Source organism: Carassius gibelio, chromosome A6 (genome assembly GCF_023724105.1).
Source record: "Carassius gibelio isolate Cgi1373 ecotype wild population from Czech Republic chromosome A6, carGib1.2-hapl.c, whole genome shotgun sequence".
Lineage (NCBI taxonomy): Eukaryota > Metazoa > Chordata > Actinopteri > Cypriniformes > Cyprinidae > Carassius > Carassius gibelio.
The window spans coordinates 28,263,324-28,286,811 of NC_068376.1; the positions used below are offsets into that span (position 1 = coordinate 28,263,324).

General features: G+C 37.8%; 2 protein-coding genes across 4 annotated transcripts in view; one reads left to right on the forward strand and one right to left on the reverse strand.

Annotated features, from left to right (window-relative positions):
- Window positions 1-4,810: 4,810 nt before the first annotated feature.
- LOC128015964 (angiopoietin-4) overlaps window positions 4,811-23,488 on the forward strand; it is a 38,994-nt gene continuing 20,316 nt past the window's right edge. Inside the window, exons 1-2 of one of the 2 annotated variants that reach the window (XM_052600240.1) lie at window positions 4,811-5,000; window positions 6,945-7,286. In XM_052600240.1, coding sequence (XP_052456200.1) covers window positions 6,972-7,286 — 315 coding nt within the window. In that variant the 5' untranslated portion in view covers window positions 4,811-5,000; window positions 6,945-6,971. Of the gene's footprint in view, window positions 5,001-6,296; window positions 7,287-23,488 lie in introns of those variants that run through there. The other variant, XM_052600239.1, reaches the window with a different exon arrangement.
- On the reverse strand, window positions 10,518-18,666 carry LOC128015963 (uncharacterized). 2 transcript variants are annotated; one of them, XR_008184042.1, is made up of 2 exons: window positions 10,962-18,666; window positions 10,518-10,625 (listed from the first exon to the last, which is right to left on the reverse strand). XR_008184042.1 is itself a non-coding variant. In XM_052600238.1 (2 exons), exon 2 carries the CDS (start codon window positions 17,347-17,349, stop codon window positions 11,455-11,457), a length of 5,895 nt encoding a protein of 1,964 aa, XP_052456198.1. In that variant the 5' UTR covers window positions 17,350-18,014; window positions 18,351-18,666; the 3' UTR covers window positions 10,518-11,454. The 2 variants fall into 2 exon arrangements, 1 of the variants encoding a protein (XP_052456198.1); XM_052600238.1 differs by having other exon boundaries at window positions 10,518-18,014; window positions 18,351-18,666.

Sequence of the window (23,488 nt, forward strand, 5' to 3'; positions counted from 1 at the left end):
GTGCACTCCTCCAGATAAGATTGATTGCTTTCTTGTTGAAACTGTTTATATTTTCTCTCTTGGTATATGTAGAAGGTCATTCCTTAAACCTTAAACACATTTCTCGCTGGCTCACTTTTTGAGATTGCAAATCTGGTCCATGTTGCCAGCTCCAGTGGTCACTCCAAAGGAAATAAAGCTTGTAGGGAATGTGTTTACGAGTGGTTTTGATTTCGTAGAAACTGACTCAAATCTTGTAAGAAAAACAGAGATAAGATAGGATTTACGCTGACCGTAAACAGCCAGAAATCCAAATGGCAACACTCGACAAAAAGTTAAAATACCCGGCCTTAATTTGTTTAAGAGGACCTGATGGAATCGCAACAGTATGATGTTGATTGTTGCCTTTCGAAAGATAATTCCGATTCACAGTCAAGTACCAACTGCTTGATAAAACAACACCAGAGGCTTATATAAACAGAATAATCAAAATGAGTTATTAATAAGACAAGCCTGAGGTCGCGATTAAATTTCAGTGTATTTATGTTGTCATGGGAACTGAGCGCTGTGTTTATGTGAAGACTCTAAAATTGTCAGCCACGATGGCCATTTGCTCACAACCTTCTGAAGTTGCCCCTTTAAAAACGTCCAACTTTTGCCAGAGACCAAGATGTCAAGGCTAGAGCTCATGGTCACTGTTATTCTTACTACCATGAAAAAAAACCTTTAGATGAAAATATACAATATGAAATATGAAAATCTAAATGAAAACCAGATTTCTTGGGAATAATGTTTCCAGAGCTTTCAATTTTACTTTCTGTCTGGTTAGACTTCAATCGCTTCAACTAACACAAATCAGTTCCAGTGACACTGGTTTAGGGGGAAATTAGGGGTTTGATAATCATTCAGATAATTTATGAACTTTACAATTTTCTCACATGTATCATGCTGTTTGCCAACCTTGAAAAATTATTTTCAAGGACAAGAAAACACAACAATGTCTAAAGTTTTACCATAAGGATTCTCTTGTATTTCATATCTCACCTTATAAGTTGTATCATATCATCATTTGTGGAAAACCTGCCCAATACAGACCTTACTGCAAAACCACTCAGCCCCTAAACACATTTTTGGTCAAAACCAAAGCTAAGGCTTCCCCAGGAGTATTTGAGCGCTGTAGATCACATACATGATTAAATAAATGATTGAAAACACGTTCTAGCACTCTGGCTGCAGTCATCACCTTGACTTGCTTGGACCTATGGGCTGAGGATAATGATTAAAAAGCAATCCAAAGCAATTAGCCATATAACTACTCGGTTTCAAAATACATCAACCAGTTTGTCAAGATTTCATCATATCTGAATAATTGGGCCAAATAGCGTCCAGTTGATTGAACTTTCTGAGGACTGAGATATGCATCAGGGTATTGGGTGAATGATTGTTAGGGTTTTCTGTTGGCAATGAAATTGGACTTGCATAATGATCACAAGGTAGAGTTCAGCTTTTAGACATTTTTACACATTTCGGGATCATCTTACCTAAATGTTTTATGGTTTACAGCTGTTCATTAACTGCCAAATATATGTGTTTATATTCAGAATGCATGAAGATGCATCACCTTAGACTTGACCTGATGATTTCAGGCTCATTGGTTTTCAAGTTTTTAGAAAAAAACTGGGATCACATGGATTTCAGAAGTATTTGAACATAGTGCACAAGCCAGATGGACCTGCTTTTTTATTAGTATTGTGTTGCTTTTGTCCTTTCAGAGTTTGAAAGACTGGTATGAAAATAGTCACATGGGTTTTTAACCCATGCACATTTCAATTTCAGAGTGGTGTGGATTATTTTGATGTTTTTATTATTTTATTTATTTTATTTTTATTATTTGGAATTCTCATTCTGACGGCACCCATTCACTGCAGAGGATCCACTGGTGAGCAAGTGATATAATGCTAAATTTATCCAAACTGTTCCCATGAAGAAACAAACTCATCTACATTTTGGATGTCCTGAGAGTTGAGTACATTTTCAGCCAATTTTCATTTTTGGGTGAACTCTTCCTTTCATTTATTTATTGAGCACTATAATTCTAGCAATTCAATAAGATCTCTTTTTAAAGCCAGCTCAGCGAAATATAAGTTTCTGTCAGCCTAATGAAGTCCTTTATAAGGTATTTAATGCACTTCAATCATAAACGCTACCGAATCATCACATCGGGGAAGTGAATTAATCATCCTTATCATCACACTCCGACAGGCCAAACTGAGAAGTTGTCATACTGTTCTGATGGTTTTATTTTTGTAAGGCTTCAAGAGTCAGCGTGTGTATGTTTGTGCAGGTGGAGAACATTACTGAGAGAGTGAGGCATATGAGGCACTTGACCTAATCTTTGAAAATGAGAGTGAACAAGAATGAAAAAAAAGCACGGATTGCCAAAAAGACTTTTAATTATGGTTTATACATCAGTATTGTTTTCAGTTCATCTAATCTTACAGATATAAATGCTGTCTGGATAAATCTTCACACGTTTGATCTCTCAAATAGAGATTTTTATGTAGGAGAAATTGCCAGTATGTAAGCAAATATCTACTTCAAATTTCACCATTTATCACCTTTGGAGTCCAACTACAAAAAATTGTGAGCAAATGTTTCTGACAGATGGTGGCAATTTAAGGAATTTCTCAAACGGTTTAGCTGTATATTTGTGAGTTAATTCCTTTGAAACCAGTATAACTACAACAAACCTTGCACATGCATGCATGACCTAATGTCATATGTGCCTTAGAAACACTGTTGTATTTCAACAAAGCATGCTTTGATTCAACAGAGGCTGAAAGAGTGAAATTAACCTTTAGGATAATTAACTATTATCATCATCTGGACTATAAACAATGTCGTAACTTGAAACCATGAGCACATGCATGATAAATCAGCGGTTTACTGATAAATTGTGCAGCCAATTTCTAGTTGGAAGATGGCGGTCCCTTAAGGCATGATGAGAGCTTGCAGTGTTAATACTGCAGTGTCCGACGTCAGACCAAAAAAACATAACATAACATTTCCCCCAACAATTTACCTTGGGTGGGAGTAGTTTTGGTCATGCCTCAAAGTATACTTTGTAGCAGGCCTATGTGTGCCATTCATAATTGAATTTAGAATGTATTTTTAATAATAATAATAATTATATATAATTATTATTAAAATAATTATATATATATATATATATATATATATATATATATATATATATATATATATATATATATATATATATTATTAATAAAATTATTATTATTATTATTATTATTATTATTAAAAATACATTCTAAATTCAATACATTTTCTTTATTTTATATGGCACCTTAAAAGAGGGCTTCTCAAAATACTTATACAGTGAAATGGGGGAAATAAATAAATAAAAATGCAAGGGGCAATTAAATTAAATTAAATTAAATTAAATTAAATTAAATTAAATTAAATTAAATTAAATTAAATTAAATTAAATTAAATCTATCATAAAAAGCTTTGAGATCTAATTTTTTATTAATTAATTTAATCTAAGATACTTAATTTCCAATTTAGAATACAAATCAATGTGAGGTAAAATTAAAATAGAATTAAAAGAAATCAGTATAACTTGTATGTGTAGTTTTTAACACATAGAACCGAAAAACTATTAAAATAAACATCAGATCTAATATTAAATTAAATTTGAATTTAAATTACATTGTTCAAATTTAGAATACAAATCAATGTGAAGTAAAATTAAAATAGAATGGAATTATTTTAAATTCATATTAATGTGAGTGTATTTTTTTTATAATAATAATAATAATATATTTTTTCATACTAATAGATCATATTTCTTACATAAATGATTAAAAATCAAAGACCTTAGCAATATAATAAGCAATATTTAAAATTGTTGTCCAACCTTTATAAGGAACTTTAGATTAAAATGGCAGAGGAACATCCGTGAAAGTGGATTACATCACCATCTGACCAAAGCTGCAGGGCAAGAGGTCCTCAGTCACCAGAGATGCTAACCAATCACAGGGTACGATCAAATTCTGAAAAAACTAATTTGAGTACAGTATGCATTTAAAATTTTATCTCATTCTTGACCTGTACATCATCCATTTTAATTGACTTTCTGAATATATTTTCTGGGTGTGAAACCATATTAGGATTCCACAAAGTCAGGTCTCTATGATTCATTTACGTCTTACATAACCGTTCCCGTAAATCGCAAACTCAAAACTGTAATCCCTACAGCCTGAGGGATGACAAAAGGACAACAATGGAACTGTCCAGAAAGATTCACCTTGAGTGAATTTTCAAGGTAGATGATTTATGACAGGAAGCTGTTTTCTCTCCCCTGCTCATTTCTGGTCTGGATTAGACTTTTGTTGTTGTTGTTGTTGTTTTGAACAACAATTCTACATTAGGTAACTAAATCCAGCAGCCCTGATTGAATCAGGGCAACCACCACTGCTATGCTAATAAACTCTGCTGTTATATTATATAATGTGACATTTCTTGTTTAAAGGTACAATTTGTAAGATATTTGCAGTAAAAGTGTTATAGATTTTGTCCAGCTGATTACTAACGATATCTAAGTAGATGTTTTCATCTACTTGTAAATCATGAGAAAATTCCCATTCTAAACAGTGACGTTAGTTACAATTTGTTACGGCCTTTACTGACGTAGAAAGCACATGACAACAGTGTCGCGGACAAATGCGGAAGTAGTGTCTAGCGTCCAGCAAACCACTAGCTTGCTTCAAGCAGTTCCTTATTTATTTCTTCTTGCACCTTTTATGGTGGATTGTGTTACTCATTTATGGAACATAATTATTGTTTTCCATCTGTCGCTGGCTCTGTCGACAAGGACAGCTTCCGTAAATGGAAAGAGTGAGGATCAATATCGGTGTTGCATTTTCTAGATGGAGGGAGATTCATGACAAACTTCAACTAGAAAGAGATGCCGATCTCGCTTGTGTTTTACTCGACAGGTGAGTTGTTTCGATTCGTATCTTTACAGAAAACATATGCTATTATAACGATCAACAAGATTCGTATTATGGGACATACACTCCAATCACAGGGCATAGTCTGATCGCGTCTTTGCATTGACTTTGTATGTAATCTACTCACGCAAATCATTGAACTCGCGTTTGCTATGTATGCCCAATTATTGTGTTTGAATGTGCACGAGTGTATATATTTGTTGAACAAGTTATCATTTTCATATCGTCTGATTGATGGCTGTCAGCGGTTGGGTAAAAGACAATAAATCCCATCATTCCACACTCCTTCTTAGCGTCATCAAACCACGCGATTGTTACTGTTTTGGTAATGCGCCCTCTAGTGGCAGGTCCTACAACTTGTACCTTTGAAGAAGTGGGCAGCTCACAAAAAACATCAAGATTTTAGGATAAAGCTCTATAAAAATAATAGTAAAGCAATTTTTACATGCAAAATAGTATGTTTCATATCATATAAAAATGCATGCATAAAAATGTGTAACTTTCAAATAGTGCTGTTTTACCTGGTGTATGTTTTACTACATGACACTGCATGTTAACTGCACAGTTTACTCCTATTAAACTATGTAAATTTTCATTAGACATTCAAATGTAGTCAATCCATTGCAATATCAAAGGGTCAGGATTACATAGATGCTGGAAGTGGTGAAAACCCTGATCCATACCAAGAGCTATGTCAGTCCTGCCAAGCACTTAACACAAAACTGAGTTGGAGGTTCAATAAAACACAGCTACCCTTGAGTGGAGGAGAGCTATGCACAATGTGTGAAAACAAACATCGGATCAATCCGGCTGTGATATTCCCAAAGGAAAGGTGAATAGCTATGTGTAAAGTTTCACCTTCAGAAAGAAGGCCCTTAAGTTTGGGTAATTGTGAGGAGCATTCTGGCACTGACTCCCTCTGTCGAGTGTTTCCCATGAGAATGATTTCATTTGGGGCAAAGAGTTACTCTTTTTGACCTCCACTATCCCCAAGAGCACAGCCTCACTGCAAACTGAACCAAAATAAGAAATATGTAAAAATAAACAAGTGGGTAAGGGGCATAGTGCATTAAAAAGTCTCATGAAAAGTAACATTAATCTGAAGCATGAAATGAGCCTGCAAAAGCTTATCTGTATGCTAAAAATAGAGTCACTTAAACTATATTTTTGCCCATCTATCTATCTATTTAAAGTTTTTATCTATTCAAAGTGTGTATCTTTTAAAAATTACAGTTACTGTAAATTTTTTACTTAAAATCAAATTAGAATTAGAATTCTCAAGGCATTCTCAGTCCATTTTTCAATGGTGCACAACCCTTTTATTACCCAAGAGAGAATTATGTGGAGAATTTTTCATTAATGAGCTAAATCTGACCCATAATCGATTTCAGAACAGCCTTGAATGGGGAGATGAAACTCTCTCTCCTCCAGGCTTCGGGGGTGAGAAATGCTACAGAGGAGACGAGAGACAGAGCGTGTGTTAATAGACCTCCCTCAACCTCCCCCCGATCCTCCACACACTCCCTCGCTCCCAGATAAGAGAGCAGAACTCTCTCGCTCCGGTCATTTCACACACTGCTCTGGGATAGGAAGGAAAGTTCTCCTCTTTTGTTTACTTTTCTCTCATGTTAAGAGCATACAGATTGGGAGACTCATTTAAAAGGGCTGTCTCCGCTTCTCCTTGAATTCTTTCTTAGCCGTCTTATCTGTCTGTGAGAGTGTGTTGTGGTTACTCAAGGCTCAGTGCCTCAGTGCCTGTTGCCATTTCTTCAGGGGAGCCTCGTGAAAACCAGGAACTTCTCCAGCATCAGAGGTTCTTGCAATCCAACTGTAAAGAGAAAAGAGTCCAAAAAGCCTCTTCATCTCAGCCATGTGTTCCTTCATCAAAAGAGTTTGAACTACTGAGTTGGCACTTTCTCTTGACTGCAGGGGGCCTTTGCTTTTGCTCCTGCTGCCATGAGGTTTGCCAGAAGCGGTTGGCAATTGGCACTGCTGCTGGCGTCCGTTGGCCTGGTGAGTTCTGGAAACGGGAACGGTCAAGGGAGACGTGGGGGAGGCGAAAGGCGGAAGAAGCTTCACCGCGTGCAGCACGGTCAGTGCAGCTACACCTTCATCCTTCCGGAGATGGAGAGCTGTCAGGGTGGAACGGAGCAGATGAGCGGGACCAGCATGGTTCAGAGGGACTCCCCGCCGGCCGATGGCGAGTGGTCCAATCAGAAGCTGCAGCATCTGGAGTCGGCCATGGAAAACAACACACAGTGGCTGCAGAAGGTGAGAATGACCTCATAATGAGACACAGGTGACTGGCATCATTACATCTTTCATTTCCTCAAACCTGGCAGTATTTAAGTAGAGGTGTAATGCAGGCTCCAAGTCATGTCAGGAATTTTCTACTTTCCAAGTCTGGGAGAATGCAGATTTAAAAAATCAGAGGCAATTGAACTGTATTGTAATTAAGTTTCAATTGTTAATGTTGATGGTGCATTTTAGTTTGTACACAATTTAGATTAGAGAATAAGAGGGAAAGCTTGCCAGAAAATACTCCGCATTTACTATAGCTGGTTTATGAGGTGACAGGCTTCAGCAACAAAACTACACTTCCCATCATTCTCGCAATAGAATATTAAATGTTAGATAATTCATAAATTCCTCACATAAAGCACATATTTTGGGGCACTAGCAATATTTTATTTGAAGCTGGGCTGCAATGCTGTCTTCAAGTCGTGTTGGGAATAATTGTATTTATGAGTGGTAAACACTATTTTTAAACCTCAACTGTCCAAGTCTGAGGCAAATCACAGAGCAAGCAACTGGTATTTATCATAATTAAGTTAAAACTGTTAATGTTGATGGTGGAATTTAGTTTGTTCACAGTTTAGTGTACTAATGATGAAAAATAGTGGAAAAGCTTGTCAGATAATACTGCTCATTTAGCTGGTTTATGAGGCAACAGGCTTGTGCAACAAAACTACACTTCCCATCGTTCTCCCATGTACACACTATGATTATACTCACCTAATGCACTTTGATGCAGTAGCATCCAAAATGATTTGTCTTTGAGAAAGAGGGAAAATAAATATGACGTTGACCGATATTCTAAACATTTTCAGACCTTGAACACTAATTATGACTTTTAAACACATAATTAAGAACTTACCAGGAGGACTTGAAAGCAACCTGAAAACTGCACTGGTGCATTGTGATCTGACAATGAATTTCATTGCATCAGAATAACAAAATGAAATGTATTCTGCATTCATTTCCTATCCAAAATACAATTATTAGCCTATAATGTATTGTGTAAAATGAAAAGTTAATTGTCTGAATAAAGATTCAATTTAAAAATGTAAAAGTAAATTGTCCCTGTAGGTGAATGCGGGTCTTCAGCATAGTAAAATAATTAAACTAATGACCAAACAGCAGATTTTATGATGCATTGCATCATTTAACAAATTATCGTACCGGTCAGAGCAAACATTTACACCCCTATTTCAGACCTGCAGCCCATTTATATTCAGATGAGTGAACTGTTAGGGTGCAGATGCCGGCCAAATGTCCAGATGTAGATGCAGGCTGAGCTGGTTTGAGAAGCTGCGCGATGCAAATACATTTATCAAAACTGAATGGAAAGAAGTTCTGGTTGAATACTCAATACAAAATGGTTTCCAAGAACACGACCTGTTGAAAGGCGACTCAGCCATTTGACGGATTCCAAAACCTCCAATGCTTTAAGAACTGTCATGTGTGATTTCCATTAACAGGGCTCTATTTGCAACTTCAGCCAAGTGCATTGACTAAGCCCGGTTTCAGACATCAAAGTGAGATTGCAAGAACTCTCACATCTGAATAAATAGATGAAATACTCATTTCGGTAATAATACAAAAGTGGCATTTAAACAGGAGCCAGATGACAAAACCAGAGAAGCATTTTGACCTTGCAGAGTGATTTACTACTCCATTCAAATGTGTAGAATACAATGCTTGATTGGCACTTCAAGGGCACGTTGCTTGGTGAAATTAATTGAGCTAATGAATAGATGAAGTGTCACAGTGTAGAGTGAAAGTTTGCCATGCGTGTGCATGTTTTGCATCTGTCTCTATACAGTACACCACCCAAGTTGACAGGCTCAAAGGGAATTGGCTTGCACCTCGACAGGAAAGAGACGCGACCTTCGACTCTGGTTAAGGAAAGGTCAGATTCCGATAAGAGCCGTTAAATTATAAACACTTGCTGCTCTCATTGCATTCATGCCTTTATGAATTAAATTTGTGGTAAATGACAAGCAGCACGAAAACTTCTGTTTATTTCTGTAATTTCTTTCTTCTCTTTTTTTTGCTGATAAAGTCATTTGTAATAGTTAAGATTATTCAGTCAGAAAAAAATAGTTAGAAGACTTTTCTACTCAAATTTAATATAAATGCAACTTAAATATAAAATAAAAAATGTACATAGCTTAAATTTAAATATTTAATATTAAAAACCTAAAGTGTATATATAAATATATATATAAACTGTACTAACTATAATCTAATCTAATTGTATTTAGAGTTAAAAGTTTATATAAAATAGATGATATGTATCATTGATTTAAAATCCTAACAAGCAACAGGCTGAATGTGCAGACTTGAATGTAAGGTATTCAGTAAGCGAATTAAAATCCTTTGAGGGCCTCGTACATGTGTTGGTCTGGCTGTATAATTGGGCAAAATGTTTATGGAGGAGGAGTGTTTAGTTTACTCGCAAATGACTGAAACTAAACGGATATGCCCTCTTAGATTGCTCCTGCTGCTCACCCTTTACCTGATAACTGCATTCACAAGCAATAGGAGGCATGCCATGTATTTGACTCCATTAACAGGAAAGAGAGGAGGGAGGAGGCTGGTATATGGAGCATAGGAGTATATGGAAAGCATGAGGAGCCATTTGAAGTATTTGCTTATTTTTTTGTGTAATGGCCGTGGACCAGAGATCTCCCTGGAAAAGAGTTCTTCAAAGGCCAAGGGATTAGCGATTGTACGTCCCATTTAGAGCAGCTTGAGATATGGCAAAACCCCAGACCCCTTTGAGTGGGAGCCTCGCTGGACACTGAATAACAAGAAAATGACTAGAAAAGATCCTTCAGAGCACTCAACCAAAACTTCTATTCATGGGCTTTTTGGCTTAATGCTCTGATTGGTATAGAAAAAACACATTGGAGCTGAGGAAAAGAAGCAATTGTTAATGTGAAGTTGTGAAAACATCTTTATTTAAGATTTTTTTTTATAAAAGCAAGGGGAAAAGCTGCATATACTGTGTGTATATATATATATATATATATATATATATATATATATATATATATATATATATATATCCAGCAAGGATGCATCAAAATTGATCAAAAGTGACAGACTATACTAGAACACAGGTCCCCAACCACCGGGTCGTGACCCACCACCAGGCCATGGAAGAATTCCTACCGGGTCACAAGAACATTCTGGGAAAAATGTGTATAGATATGACTGTAGCGGCCCCTCGGATATACATTGATCAAGACGCAGAGAGTTTCAAACGGGTGTCAATTTATTTCTTCCTCTCAATGAGCACCATGCACCTGGACACCGTGAAAACTACAGAATAAACAGAAATACAAAATGCTTCCATGTAGTTTCACAAATAATTTGCACATAAATCATCTTCACATATTAATCATGTTTACACCCAATACAAATTATTTTAACAAATGAACAATATGAAATATGTTTAAGCCTTTATGACAAATGAAATATCACATGCTTCTTTTAAATTAAACAGAATATATTATAATTGTTTAAAGAAAGAATAAACGTTTTTATATTGATGACATGTGCAATAAACCCATAAACAAATGAAGTACTGACATTCTCTTTTCCTTAAACAATATCCCTTTTGATAATAATACAAACTCCACATATTTTCCTTCATACCTCATTCCGCTTTTCCAAGGGCGCTAATCAAAGAGTTTCTGCCATCAGCTACCATGTGCTCTAGCTTGACACACCCTCACAGTTCGGAGCTCGTTCTTCCGACGATATGCGAACACCACATTGTGACGAGAGAATAGCGGAAATTTAGCGTCACAAAAAAAAAACCATCCGAAGAAGAAAACAGCGCTTTTTCAAAATAAAAGCAGAACAGACAAAGTGACACTGTTAAACATATAATGCCTTAAAATATTAATATAAAATGTTATATATGTTGTATATATACGGTGTAGGATATTAATGCGATTTATAAAGACATTTACACTCCCACCAAATCCTGGTACAATGAATGAACAAATATACAAAGAGTAAGTGAATTGTGCAGGATTTCTTGCTAAGAAATTAATAGCCTGAAGTTAAGCTATCAGAGGCGTAACTATATGGCATCATGCATAATAAAGCAGTTTGTGCAGTGTTGTAAATCGCTTTCTTTTAATCAGTTCTCTAGGAGGAGCACCAATTTTTTGATTGGTCTCTCAATAACTGAGGGCTTGGAGGGTGGATCTTGTTTTTTATGAGGTTTCCGCTCACCAACTTGCACTTTAACTCGACGAACCAAGCCATCACTACTTTGAACAGTTTCAATCACCCGTCCAAGTTGCCACTGATTTCTTGGGAGGTTGTCGTCTTTAATAATGACAATGTCATCCACTTTGAGGTTGCGCTGAGGTGAGTGCCATTTCTGTCTCAAGGATATGTTCAGCAGATACTCCTTTTTCCAGCGGCTCCAAAACTGTTCGATGAGATACTGAACTCTTCTCCACCTTTTTGATGCATACAGGTCCTCCTTGACAAATACTCCAGGAGGAGGAAGAGCAACTTTAGATTTCATCATAATGAGATGATTCGGTGTTATAGGCTCCAGTGCCTGTGGATCATTGATTCCATCCACTGTTAATGGGCGGCTGTTAACGATAGCCATGGTCTCATATAGCAGTGTTCTGAGGGAAGCGTCGTCCAGTCGACCTGGGCACTGTGCAAAGGCGGCATTCAGCACATTTCTAACAGTTCTGATCTGGCGTTCCCAGACACCACCTGCAGGACTGTCAGAGGGAGCATTGAAGACAAATTCGCACTGCTTCTCTGTCAGGAAGATTTCCAGAAGCTTAATGTCACATTGTTTAAGTGCTTCCTTGAGCTCATTCCTTGCGCCAACAAAATTAGAGCCTTGGTCACAGCGAAGTTGTTGAACAGCTCCTCTCAGGCTGATGAAGCATCTCAATGAGTTGATGAATGAGTCTGTTGACAAATCTTCGAGCATTTCAATATGAACAGCTCTACAGTACATACATGTGAAAATCACGCCGTATCTTTTGTATTCTTTGCGGGCTTTCTTTACAATGAAAGGACCGAAACAGTCCATGCCGCAGTATGTGAAAGGTGCTGAGGCTTCAACGCGTTCTGTGGGAAGTTCAGCCATTCGTTGTCTTTCTGTTGGCCTTCGCAGTTTCCTGCAAAACACACAAGTGTGTATCACCTTAGCAACCAACTTGCTCCCACCAATTACCCAGAATCCATTGGCCCGAAGCTCCATTAGAGTCTGGCCTCGACCCTGATGGCATGTCTTAGCGTGGAAATGAGACACAATTAGCTTAGTGATGTGGCTGCTATTCGGTAGGATGACTGGGTGCTTGACTTTATGACAGAGCGATGACTGGTTCAATCTGCCACCAACACAGAGGAGTCCTTCAGACCAGATAGGGTCGAGACGGAAAAGAGAGCTTGAGTTTGGAAGGTCCTTTTTACCCTGAAGCATCTTTATCTCTTGGGGGAAAGCTTGCTGCTGTACGATCTTAATCACTTCATCTGCAGCCTTCTCAATCTCCTTAACAGTCACATACTCACTGTGTTGTCTCTGTTTAGACCCCAGCCTCTTGATTCTTGCCACCACCTTAAGAATTTTTGTCCAGGAGGAAAACTGACACAGACGGCTGAGGATGTCATTGTAGTTTTTGACTTCTGTTGCAAACACCTGAATTGTCTTGACTTCAGGATCACCAACAAGTAATTCTGATGGAGCGCTGGGTGATAGAAGTAAATTACTCTCCCAGAGAAACTTCGGTCCTCGAAGCCAGTTTGTTGAATGAAGGTCTGAAGCACTAAGACCTCGGGAAGCATGATCTGCCGGGTTTTCTGCAGTGTCCACATAGTGCCACTGACTGGGATCACTGTTATCCCTTATCATCTGAACACGGTTCGCAACAAATATGTGGAACCTACGGGCATCATTGTTAATATACCCAAGCACCACCTTTGAATCGGTCCAGAAAACCTCTTCATCAATCTTTATGTCAAGTTCACCTTTTAACATGACACTGACTTTCGTAGAAACCACAGCTGCTGCAAGTTCTAGTCTCGGGATACTTGTGACCTTTGAGGGTGCAACCCTTGCTTTCGCCAGCACGAGACTGCAATGGACTTTATCCTTGTCATTTTTGAACCTGAGGTAAGAACATGCACCATATCCCACGCAGCTGGCATCCGAAAAATGGTGCAACTCTACTCTGACAATGTTATGGAAGTCATATGGGTGGTAACATCTCGGAATTGAAACCTCTTTCAACCTCTGAAGCCCATTTATCCACTCCTCCCACCGTGGTCTCATATCTTCTGGTAGTGGATCATCCCATCCGATGCCTCTGTGACACAGCTCTTGAAGTATACGCTTTCCAGTTAGGCTGAATGGAGCAATGAATCCAAGTGGATCATAAAGAGAGGCAATGACAGAAAGGCAACCACGCCGGGTGGAAGGCTGATCTTTCAAGCTGCTGTTAAAACTAAAAGTGTCAGTTTTAATCGACCATTGAATGCCGAGTGCACGCTCTGATGGAGTTGGATCCAGTCCTAGAGGTTCAATGGTTGCTGCTCTTTCTGAAGGATCTAAGCAGGCGAGGGCTGCTTCCTCATTAGAGTTGAATTTATGAAGGCGTAGGCCTCCTCTTTTGCACAACTCCTGTGACTCAGTGATCAGTTTCTTGGCTTCCTCGACCGATGGAACACTGACTAGCCCGTCATCAACATAAAAGTTTTTCTCTATGAATGTTGATGCTAGTGGATAGGTAGCTTTGTGTTGGCGTGCCAGATGTTTCAAGCCAAAGTTGGCACATCCTGGAGACGAGGCAGCTCCAAAGAGATGAACTGCCATCCTGTATTCCTGTGGTTCCTTCTCCAAATCTCCACCTCCCCACCAGAGGAATTTCAGATAATTCCGGGATTCAGGAGTGACAGAGAACTGATAAAACATTCTTTCGATATCACAGATGATCGCTACAGCCTCCTTCCTGAAGCGGCAGAGAACTCCTACCAGAGGATTGATAAGATCAGGCCCAGTCAGTAAAGTGTCATTTAGAGAAACACCATGGAATTTGGCTGAACAGTCGAATACAACTCTCAGCTTGTCTGGTTTTCTGGGGTGATAAATGCCATGATGCGGAAGGTACCACTCAGTCTCTCCTGCAAATGTTGTAGGGGCAGGCTCTGCATCACCCTTGCTAATTGTTTCTTCCATGAATGTTTTGTATTGATCATAATATTTTTTATTGGTCTTTAACTTCTTCTTAAGACACTGTAGACGAACTGTGGCTAGCCTCTTGTTGTTTGGTAGGTTGGGTGGACTGTTGCCCTTGAAAGGGAGGGGCATCTCATAATGTCCATCTTTCTTCTGCGTGATGTTGTCACTGAGGAACTGTATGAAATGAACATCGTTCTGGGACACATATTTATCTTCATATGTTCTCTCGGTGAAGTCTGATTCTAGGGCTTTTAGAACATCTGTTGTCGATGGAATTGGCAGTTCTTTTACCGTGAGCCGATGCACAAAGCTCTGACTTCCTTGTCTGTCTAGGTGAGGATTTGATGAGCCTATGATACTCCATCCTAGTATTGATCTCTGTGCAAACGGTTGATCTTTGTCTCCAATGATAACCTCAAGAGGAGTTAATGCTGCTGGACAGTCATATCCTATCAGGAGCCCTACATCACAGTCTAGAAGGGGTGGTAGCTTATCTGCCAAATGTCTGAGATGAGGCCAGAGTAAGGCTGTTTCATTTGTTGGAACGTAAGACTTGTCCACTGGTATAAAATCACGGCTGTAGGCCTGCTGTAATTGAATGTGGTCCTTAGAGTGCAGTCCTCGAACTTGTAGACCACGGACGTTCTTGCTAGATATGATTGTGTCAATAGCCGTCATAGTACTCAATTTTAATTTTACTGGTTGGGCATCAACATTCAGTTTGTCAAGTACATCTTCTAAGACAAACGTTGAGTCACTCTGTGTGTCCAGTATTGCGTACGTAAGTACTTCTCTGTGTGGCTCTTGTATTGAAGACACAAGGACTGGGACGATACTTGAGGTAGCTGAAGAACGTTGCGTTGATGCATGGGATACGACATTGTGAGTTTCCAAGCTTGCATGGTTTTCTGTGGAAGTGGAACTATTCGCTGTTGCTTCCACAGGTCTTTGTTTCCTGTCATCGTGCAAGCAGGATGGGTGACGACGGTTGCATATGTTGCATGTGTGTCGTCTCTTACAATCTTTTGTCATGTGACCCTTCCTCAAGCACCCAAAGCAGAGCCGATTTTCACAGATGAATGCCTTTTTATCTTCAATACTCTTTGCTGCGAAGGTGGGACACTTGGTGATGTTATGATCTTCACTTTTACACATGAAGCAAGGTGATTTTGGTTTACTGCCATTTGTTTCTTGTTTCTCCTGAGCGAAACTCTTTGTTTGTGTATTTGTGTTGAGAGCTTTGGCTCTCTTTGGTGATCTTTCATTTGTGGCCCTGAAGTTCATCAACAATGGAGAAGCAATAGGGTTGCAGGCTATCCGTGCCTCTTTGCTCAGGAAATTTGTGAAGCATGCAAGATCTGGATAGCTTCCGGATGTGTCAAGTTCCTCCACAACAACTCGACTCCACTTGCGCACGATCCATTCTGGTAGTTTTCTGAGCAACTTGTGGTTTTCCTCACAATCGTTAAGGATAGCTAGTCCTTTGACGTGAGGCATTGCCTCAGTGCAGCCTTGGAGGAAGTCAGCAAACTCTTGTAGCGCTAGTGGATCATTTGTGTTGATCTTTGGCCATCTCATGAGCTTATCTCGGAAAGCTTTTTGTATGATGAACGGGTTCCCATATCTGTCTTGTAAGACTTTCCATGCTCCATTGTATGCACTTTCTGAATCTCGATAAAAGAAACCTTCTACTGCTTTACGCGCCTCTCCAGCAAGATAATTTTTTAGATAAAACATCTTCTCACTTGGTGGGAGGGGTTTCCTGTCAATAAGAGCTATGAATGACATCTTCCAATCTGTAAACTGTAGAGGGTCACCACGGAACGTGGTTGGTTCAGGGACCGGCAAGCGGTTCATGCTTAATGAGCTGGCGATTGCCTGGGCTAGACTGACAGACTCCTGGGTCACTGTCACCTCAGGAGCAGTTTGGTGAGGTTGGAATGATGCAGCATCAGGATTTAATCGAGGTTCATTTTGATTTCTGTAGCAAGCAGAGTTAGTTTGGTCATTAATCTCCTCATCATGGTTCTCAAACCCTTCAAAATTGTCATATGCTCTCACACGAGCTGCTGCTATGGCAACGTCTTTTGCTGCTTGTAACTGCTGCAATTTGGATCTCTCTTGTTCCAACTGTTGTTGCATTTCCCACTCTTTTTGCTTCATTTCTACTAACATTTTTGCTTCTCTAAGTTTCCATTCACCTTCTAACTTGTGAAGATGTGCTTGCTGAGCTTGGATTTCTTTTATGGCTTTTGATTGTTCCAGCTTAGCCGCAAACTCTGCTTGTGCATCTACTCTACTGCTGTGAGTACTGGCTGAGCTGGAGTGGTTGCTCAATCTCTCCGGTGACTTTGCTGAGCTTACCGTTTCAGTTTTAGTGTGGCCAAAGACAGACCCATATTCATCTTTGTTTAAGATTTCTCTTACCCTTTCCTTCTCAAGTTGATCATTATATTCTTGATTAACAGTCTCTAGACGGTTACTAATAAGGTCAAGAATGTCTTTTGTTAGCGTAACACAGGCATCCATCTTCTTTACAATCTCTGGTGTGGTGTTACTGTTACGAAGTATAGGTTCATACTGCTGGGCTACACCATCATGCTTTGCTTGAATGTCTTGCTGTAATTTAATAAGGTCTTCTGATGAACAGAGGGTTTTTAATTTTGTCCTAGTCTCCCTAGCTACCAGCTTCCAAGTGTCATAGGACTTGTTAAATGCTTTCTCACGTTTTCTGGTGTCTTGTTCATGCATCTCTTGGCCTTTCTCTGTTAGCTTTCTTTCTCGTGAGCTGGACCTGCAAGGTGTATCTTTAAGTGACATCTTGTTTGTTTGTGCTGCTGCTTTAAGTCGAGTGTAGCCTTTGATTGTCCACCTGAATTTACACTTGTAAGCTGTAGTTATCCTTTACTACAGAGTAATGTTTATGCTACGCATTAACAAATAATGGACATCTAAAAGGATTTTTAGCTTAAAACAGTAACAACAAAATACTCCTTTTAACCTTTTCATAAACAGATATGACCGAAGAGCATGGGCTAGTTTCTTTCACCAGTTTTAGAAGCTTTAAGAACGGAGAATTAGTTTGCAAGATATTTTGACCTTATAATAGCGTATTATTATTAAGTCATTCAGTTATGCTGCAAGCATGTGTGTAGAAATTGTCCCTTTTCAGCTTTCTTGCTCCTTGGCATCCAGTGTCTCTTTTTGCAGCTCTAGCTGTACCTTAAGTATGCTGTCCATTTTAAGTCTTGCCTGTGTGAAGGAGTTGGATGCAAGCGAAGTAAACTGGCTGGTATTAGGTTGGTGTTTGGACCTCAGATGTGATGGCGTCAACTTCTCACCAAAGATGGCAGGGCTGGTGCAGCGATGAGTTTTCACTGTAGCGGCCCCTCGGATATACATTGATCAAGACGCAGAGAGTTTCAAACGGGTGTCAATTTATTTCTTCCTCTCAATGAGCACCATGCACCTGGACACCGTGAAAACTACAGAATAAACAGAAATACAAAATGCTTCCATGTAGTTTCACAAATAATTTGCACATAAATCATCTTCACATATTAATCATGTTTACACCCAATACAAATTATTTTAACAAATGAACAATATGAAATATGTTTAAGCCTTTATGACAAATGAAATATCACATGCTTCTTTTAAATTAAACAGAATATATTATAATTGTTTAAAGAAAGAATAAACGTTTTTATATTGATGACATGTGCAATAAACCCATAAACAAATGAAGTACTGACATTCTCTTTTCCTTAAACAATATCCCTTTTGATAATAATACAAACTCCACATATTTTCCTTCATACCTCATTCCGCTTTTCCAAGGGCGCTAATCAAAGAGTTTCTGCCATCAGCTACCATGTGCTCTAGCTTGACACACCCTCACAGTTCGGAGCTCGTTCTTCCGACGATATGCGAACACCACATTGTGACGAGAGAATAGCGGAAGTTTAGCGTCACAAAAAAAAAAACCATCCGAAGAAGAAAACAGCGCTTTTTCAAAATAAAAGCAGAACAGACAAAGTGACACTGTTAAACATATAATGCCTTAAAATATTAATATAAAATGTTATATATGTTGTATATATACGGTGTAGGATATTAATGCGATTTATAAAGACATTTACAATGACACTCTGTTATTTATTGCGTGTTAATGATTGTTCTTATTATTCAGTATTTTTATTGTATGCGATTTATATGGAGTAGCAATTTGACAGTTTCTTTTGACAAGTTCTCGCACACAATCAAAGTGCACATAAGCATATAGAGACGTGTTTCAGCCAGCGTGGAAATACTGAGTTGCATATAAAGGTAGTTTATATCAAAAATGACATTGTCATTGTGCTTTTCAAAAAAAGTAACCAAAGTTTGGACTAGTGTGGAATAAGTGTGTAGCATGATCTTAAGACTACATCTAGTTTTCTGCTTAAATCCCAGCTCTCCTCAATAAGCCGCATGGTTTGAGGTATGATTCACGTCTGTAGTGCAAATTGTGCAGGACAAGTATTTACAAAAGTTTAATACTATTCGTTAGGGGTTTGTTGAAATCCCTAACCCTAAATTTGAGCAATAATAATAGTGATGCTTGCCTAATTATTGGCAATACAGCACAATGCCAATGGTCAGCATGCCTCATAACTGAAGCAAGACCTGCAATTTGGTAACAGCTATGCATTAATCACTCGGCAATCAATGCTCTTTTCCAAGGACGCTGTAAAAACAACATTTAGAGCCAAATGTAGGCTTGCTTTAAACTGTTTGTGCAAAGGTGGCTCAATTATTACTTCCCAACAGAGCCACTTAGAAAATTAAAGTTAGAAAGTAAATACAGAAAGAAGACAGTAAAACTTCTCAGCATGTGACTGGATCTAATATGTGCTGTTTCTTCTAATGCAACATCACATTAACAAGCCTCCAGCTTATCAGCTAATAGTGTTTTGTTCTCTGGCCTATTGTGCATATCATTCCTCAGTGGAGAACTGAGAGAGATAGATGCAACGGAGCAGAGGATGGGAAAATGCGAAGCCTGCCGAGTTTACGATGTCTCGGCACTGTCTTTAATGAGCCTGTAAAACGCCACGGTTGCAGGACTTCCTTGGGAGTGGAGGGAGGGCTGAACTGCTGATTACTTCTGCTATCAACGTGCCAAATCTGAGCCGTACACATCAAACGCTCACTCAGCGCGCATGTTTTTGTGAAGAATTTTCTCTAGGAGCTCGAAATAAAAGTCGTACCCTTGTGGGAGGCTCACAAATATGTTAGGGATCCCTGAGAATTGGAGACTGTTGCGTTGAATGCAACATAACTTTTGGTCTGGAATGAATTTGTCATTTTCGATTAGTTCACTTGCGTCTTCTGTAAAAATCGATGCACATTTTTGACAGCTCTGAATGATTCTGTAAGCCAAATGCCTTTACATTGCTTTCAAGTATTTGAATGTCGGCTTTGAACTCTGGATCTCTGCAGAAGTCCAGTGGCACTGCAAGATATTGAGTTCGAATAATATGCACAATGTCTTAAATTTGCGTGTTCTTGTCTTTTATAAATGTCGTCTCTATTTTTTCCTGCTCGTATATTGAGTTTGGCTCAGATCACAGCAGAAGGCTTCACTTTGTTAAACAAACATTGCTCTCGTGTTTATCATTCTTGGGGAAGTGTCTTTGAGAGCAAAGAGAGATGTGGGGCTTGGGGAAGAGCTGGACGTGGGCTCGCTTGTGTTGCTTTCACTGACATCAGTCAACATTAGGAGATCTCCCCTGGAGCCAGAACTCCTACAGAGTGACAACCGCCTCGCTGATAGAGCTGAACTTCACAGGCGCTTTGGCACCAGAGCTGTATCTACTGAACATTTAGCTGTCATTGAAATATTACCGAAATTCTGCTAGAGTTCAAGACCTTTCATTGTTGTTTTGCAGCCTAATCCGTTTATATCTTATTTGTCATTTTGATTTTATAATATTCAGTGTAACTTTCATATTTTCATATTTTAAACTCTGTAAGAAATGAAGTCACTGTGTAAGATAAAACATTCAAAATTACAAGAAATGCATTTGTGAGATCTAAATTAATAAAAACAATTTCACAATTAACATTTGTATTTAGAGCTTCCTTTGTATTGTATATAAATAAACAGAAATAACATGTTATTTGTAAAAGTAACTAAATAAAAATTCTAAAAGAAACAATTTTACTTCAATAAAGTGTCATAGCAACTAGACATTCATCATGTTCTTATTTAAGATTAATATTAAATGGATAGTGTGCCCAAAAATGAAAATTTTATCAGCATTTATTCAGCATAAAGTTGTTCCAAGTTTCTTTCATAAAGATATTTAAAAAAATGTTGGTAACAAACCATTGACTTCCATTGTAATTTTTTCTTTTCATACTATGTTGGTCAATTGCTGCCAACAACTGTTTAGTTACCAACATTCTTGAAAATATCTTCTTTTTGCTTCTTTTGAGCAATTTGACGGTGAGTATAAATGATAGATTTTTATTTTCGTTTAAACTATGACTTTAAGTGTGTTTTGTGTTGCATTTGTAAGTGTGTGTGTGGTTTGAACTATGAGTCTCCTGACTCAAAATAAGATGTTAGGACCAATTATGGAATATGAAAGCAAACGGCAGCATTTTGTGGTAATGAAAACAATGTTCTTGGCTTGGCCAGAATTTAATTTGTCCCTGACTTAAATAATAATAATAATTTAAACCATGATTCATCTTTTGGGCTGTTAATCTTCTAAGACATCTTAATAATTTATCATATTCTATTATTTCAGCTAATCAGACGATGCAACAATTTTTTTTTTCTTGCCATGTGCTATTGATAAATGTGGTATTATTGATTTTGCAGTGTGAACATTATTCTACTTCATTAGACTTTTTGTCATGGATTTAACTACAAAATTTAGAGAGAGAGCAGAGGGATTTAGAGACACAAACTATGTTCTTTGTTTTGTATCACAAGTGTCCTGAGACATCTGCTTATGGGTGCTTGAGTCAGCACTTCTCATTCTTTGCTCTTGTGTGTGCATCTAAATTCAACATCATGCTACTTCTGTAAAAGCCAAAAAACAAAACAAACTTTTGCCATTTCAGTTGGTTACACTGCACAGAAATTGCACACTTCAACTTTAAGATGGATAGCCATTTTGGAAAGATAATTTCACCTGCAAGGTACAACGAAGGAAAATGTTCTGGAAAGCGTGCCTTTCTCTGTGATGGTACCATGAGGCGTTGCTCACCATGTAAAAAAAAATCTTGAGACTACATAAAAATAAATGATATAATACAGCAACACATTGTGAACCAAAGCATTCTTTCATTTTTATATGTTCAAGTTCAAGTTAAAGTCTTCAGTAAGACTGAACTTCAAAAACCAAATTGCATCCTACACCTGGAACTATAGCTGAATCTTATTACAGGTGAGTGATTAGAGTCTTGAGGTTTGCTGTTTGTTCTTGTGAGGCACAGGGTTTTGTCTTGGGTTGATCAAAGGCATTTTTCTAAGTCAACTCATACTAACTGGTAGCAGTGATTTACCCCCACCATCGTGTGCATGCAGTACATCTTTAAAACTGTGATAACTGTCTTCCTCAATTTCCTTTAAAAAGGCTGTTTAATAATAACAAGTACAATATAATAAATGTGTATCCTGTTTTAGGGTCAAATGTGGAGATCACATGGAAATAGATGGTTTCAACCTATCCTGTCCCCACTTGAGAACCCATTAGTGTTTCAATCCCTCAAGTACTGGACCATCTGTTGTGCTTTTCCTTGGAACGAGTTATAGTTCTGTTCTTTACAGTGTTTTCTTACACTTCTGTTTGTTCTTGCTGATGTGAAGGAACTTCAGTATAAAATTTCAGTTTGGGCAGATTCAGACAGAATTTCCAATGGCACATTACACAATTGCAATAATCCATTATATGGAATAAAACTGATGCTCATTCAAGAAATGCTACAGATGGGACTCTTACTTTCTCCAAACATTAGAACACATGTGTTTCCATGGCTGCACATCAATAATAAATCTGTAGATGGATTTCTAAAAAGAGTAATTCCAGCTCTGCAGTACATTTTTATGTCAGATACAGTTTATATGAATTTCTTAATTATATTGGAACATAACTGACATAAAAATCATATAAATTGATTTATAATTTATTTACGAACCGTTATATCAATTATTAAATTATATTTTATTCAACAATAATTTATACATTTATAATTAGTACATAAATTATTTATAATTTGCCATTTTCATTTAAAAACTTTCAAACATTACATGTTTTCTAATGAATATTGTTTTAATTGGTGCACATAATGAGATCTTCCTCCAGGAAGTGACATCGGTTTTAAGTTTTAAGCTCCATCTCGGTTGTAAAGAAAACATGGTTGTCTTCCAGAGGAGCAGTAACTCTGATAATCATAACTGATGGGATAGTCTAGCTCTATCAAATATAATATTAACCCTTCCACCTCTGAGTAATCCTAGGCCCGAGATTAGAAATTACTCTTTAAGCAACAGTTTTTTGGAGTGACTTGTTTGATTTATCTTGTCTAGCATTAGTTTTAATAGAATTACATGATATGCTAATTCATTAATTGTATTCGAGCACATCAGTATTTGCAGAGAAAAGTGGGTAATAGTTTAGAAGCTATTTAATTTCATATAACTGAACATGAAAGGATGGTCAGATAATTTATGTTCAAATTAGTTTTAAAAATGCAGTAAATTCATGTTTTAAATTATGAACATTTTGCAAAAATCTCAATTTATGTTTCACAGTGATACATTGATACTGCATATTGATATAATTGTTATCTTAATTAAATAGTGGTAGAGCTCAATGGTAGAGCATTGTGTTAACAGTGCAAAAAGTTTTGGGTTTGATTCCCAGGGAACACATGTTAGGTAAAAAATGTTAGCCTGAAT

Bases quoted from the DNA above. Each gene is read 5' to 3' on its own strand.
- LOC128015963 (XM_052600238.1), bottom strand. From the start codon at position 17,349: ATGTCACTTAAAGATACACCTTGCAGGTCCAGCTCACGAGAAAGAAAG.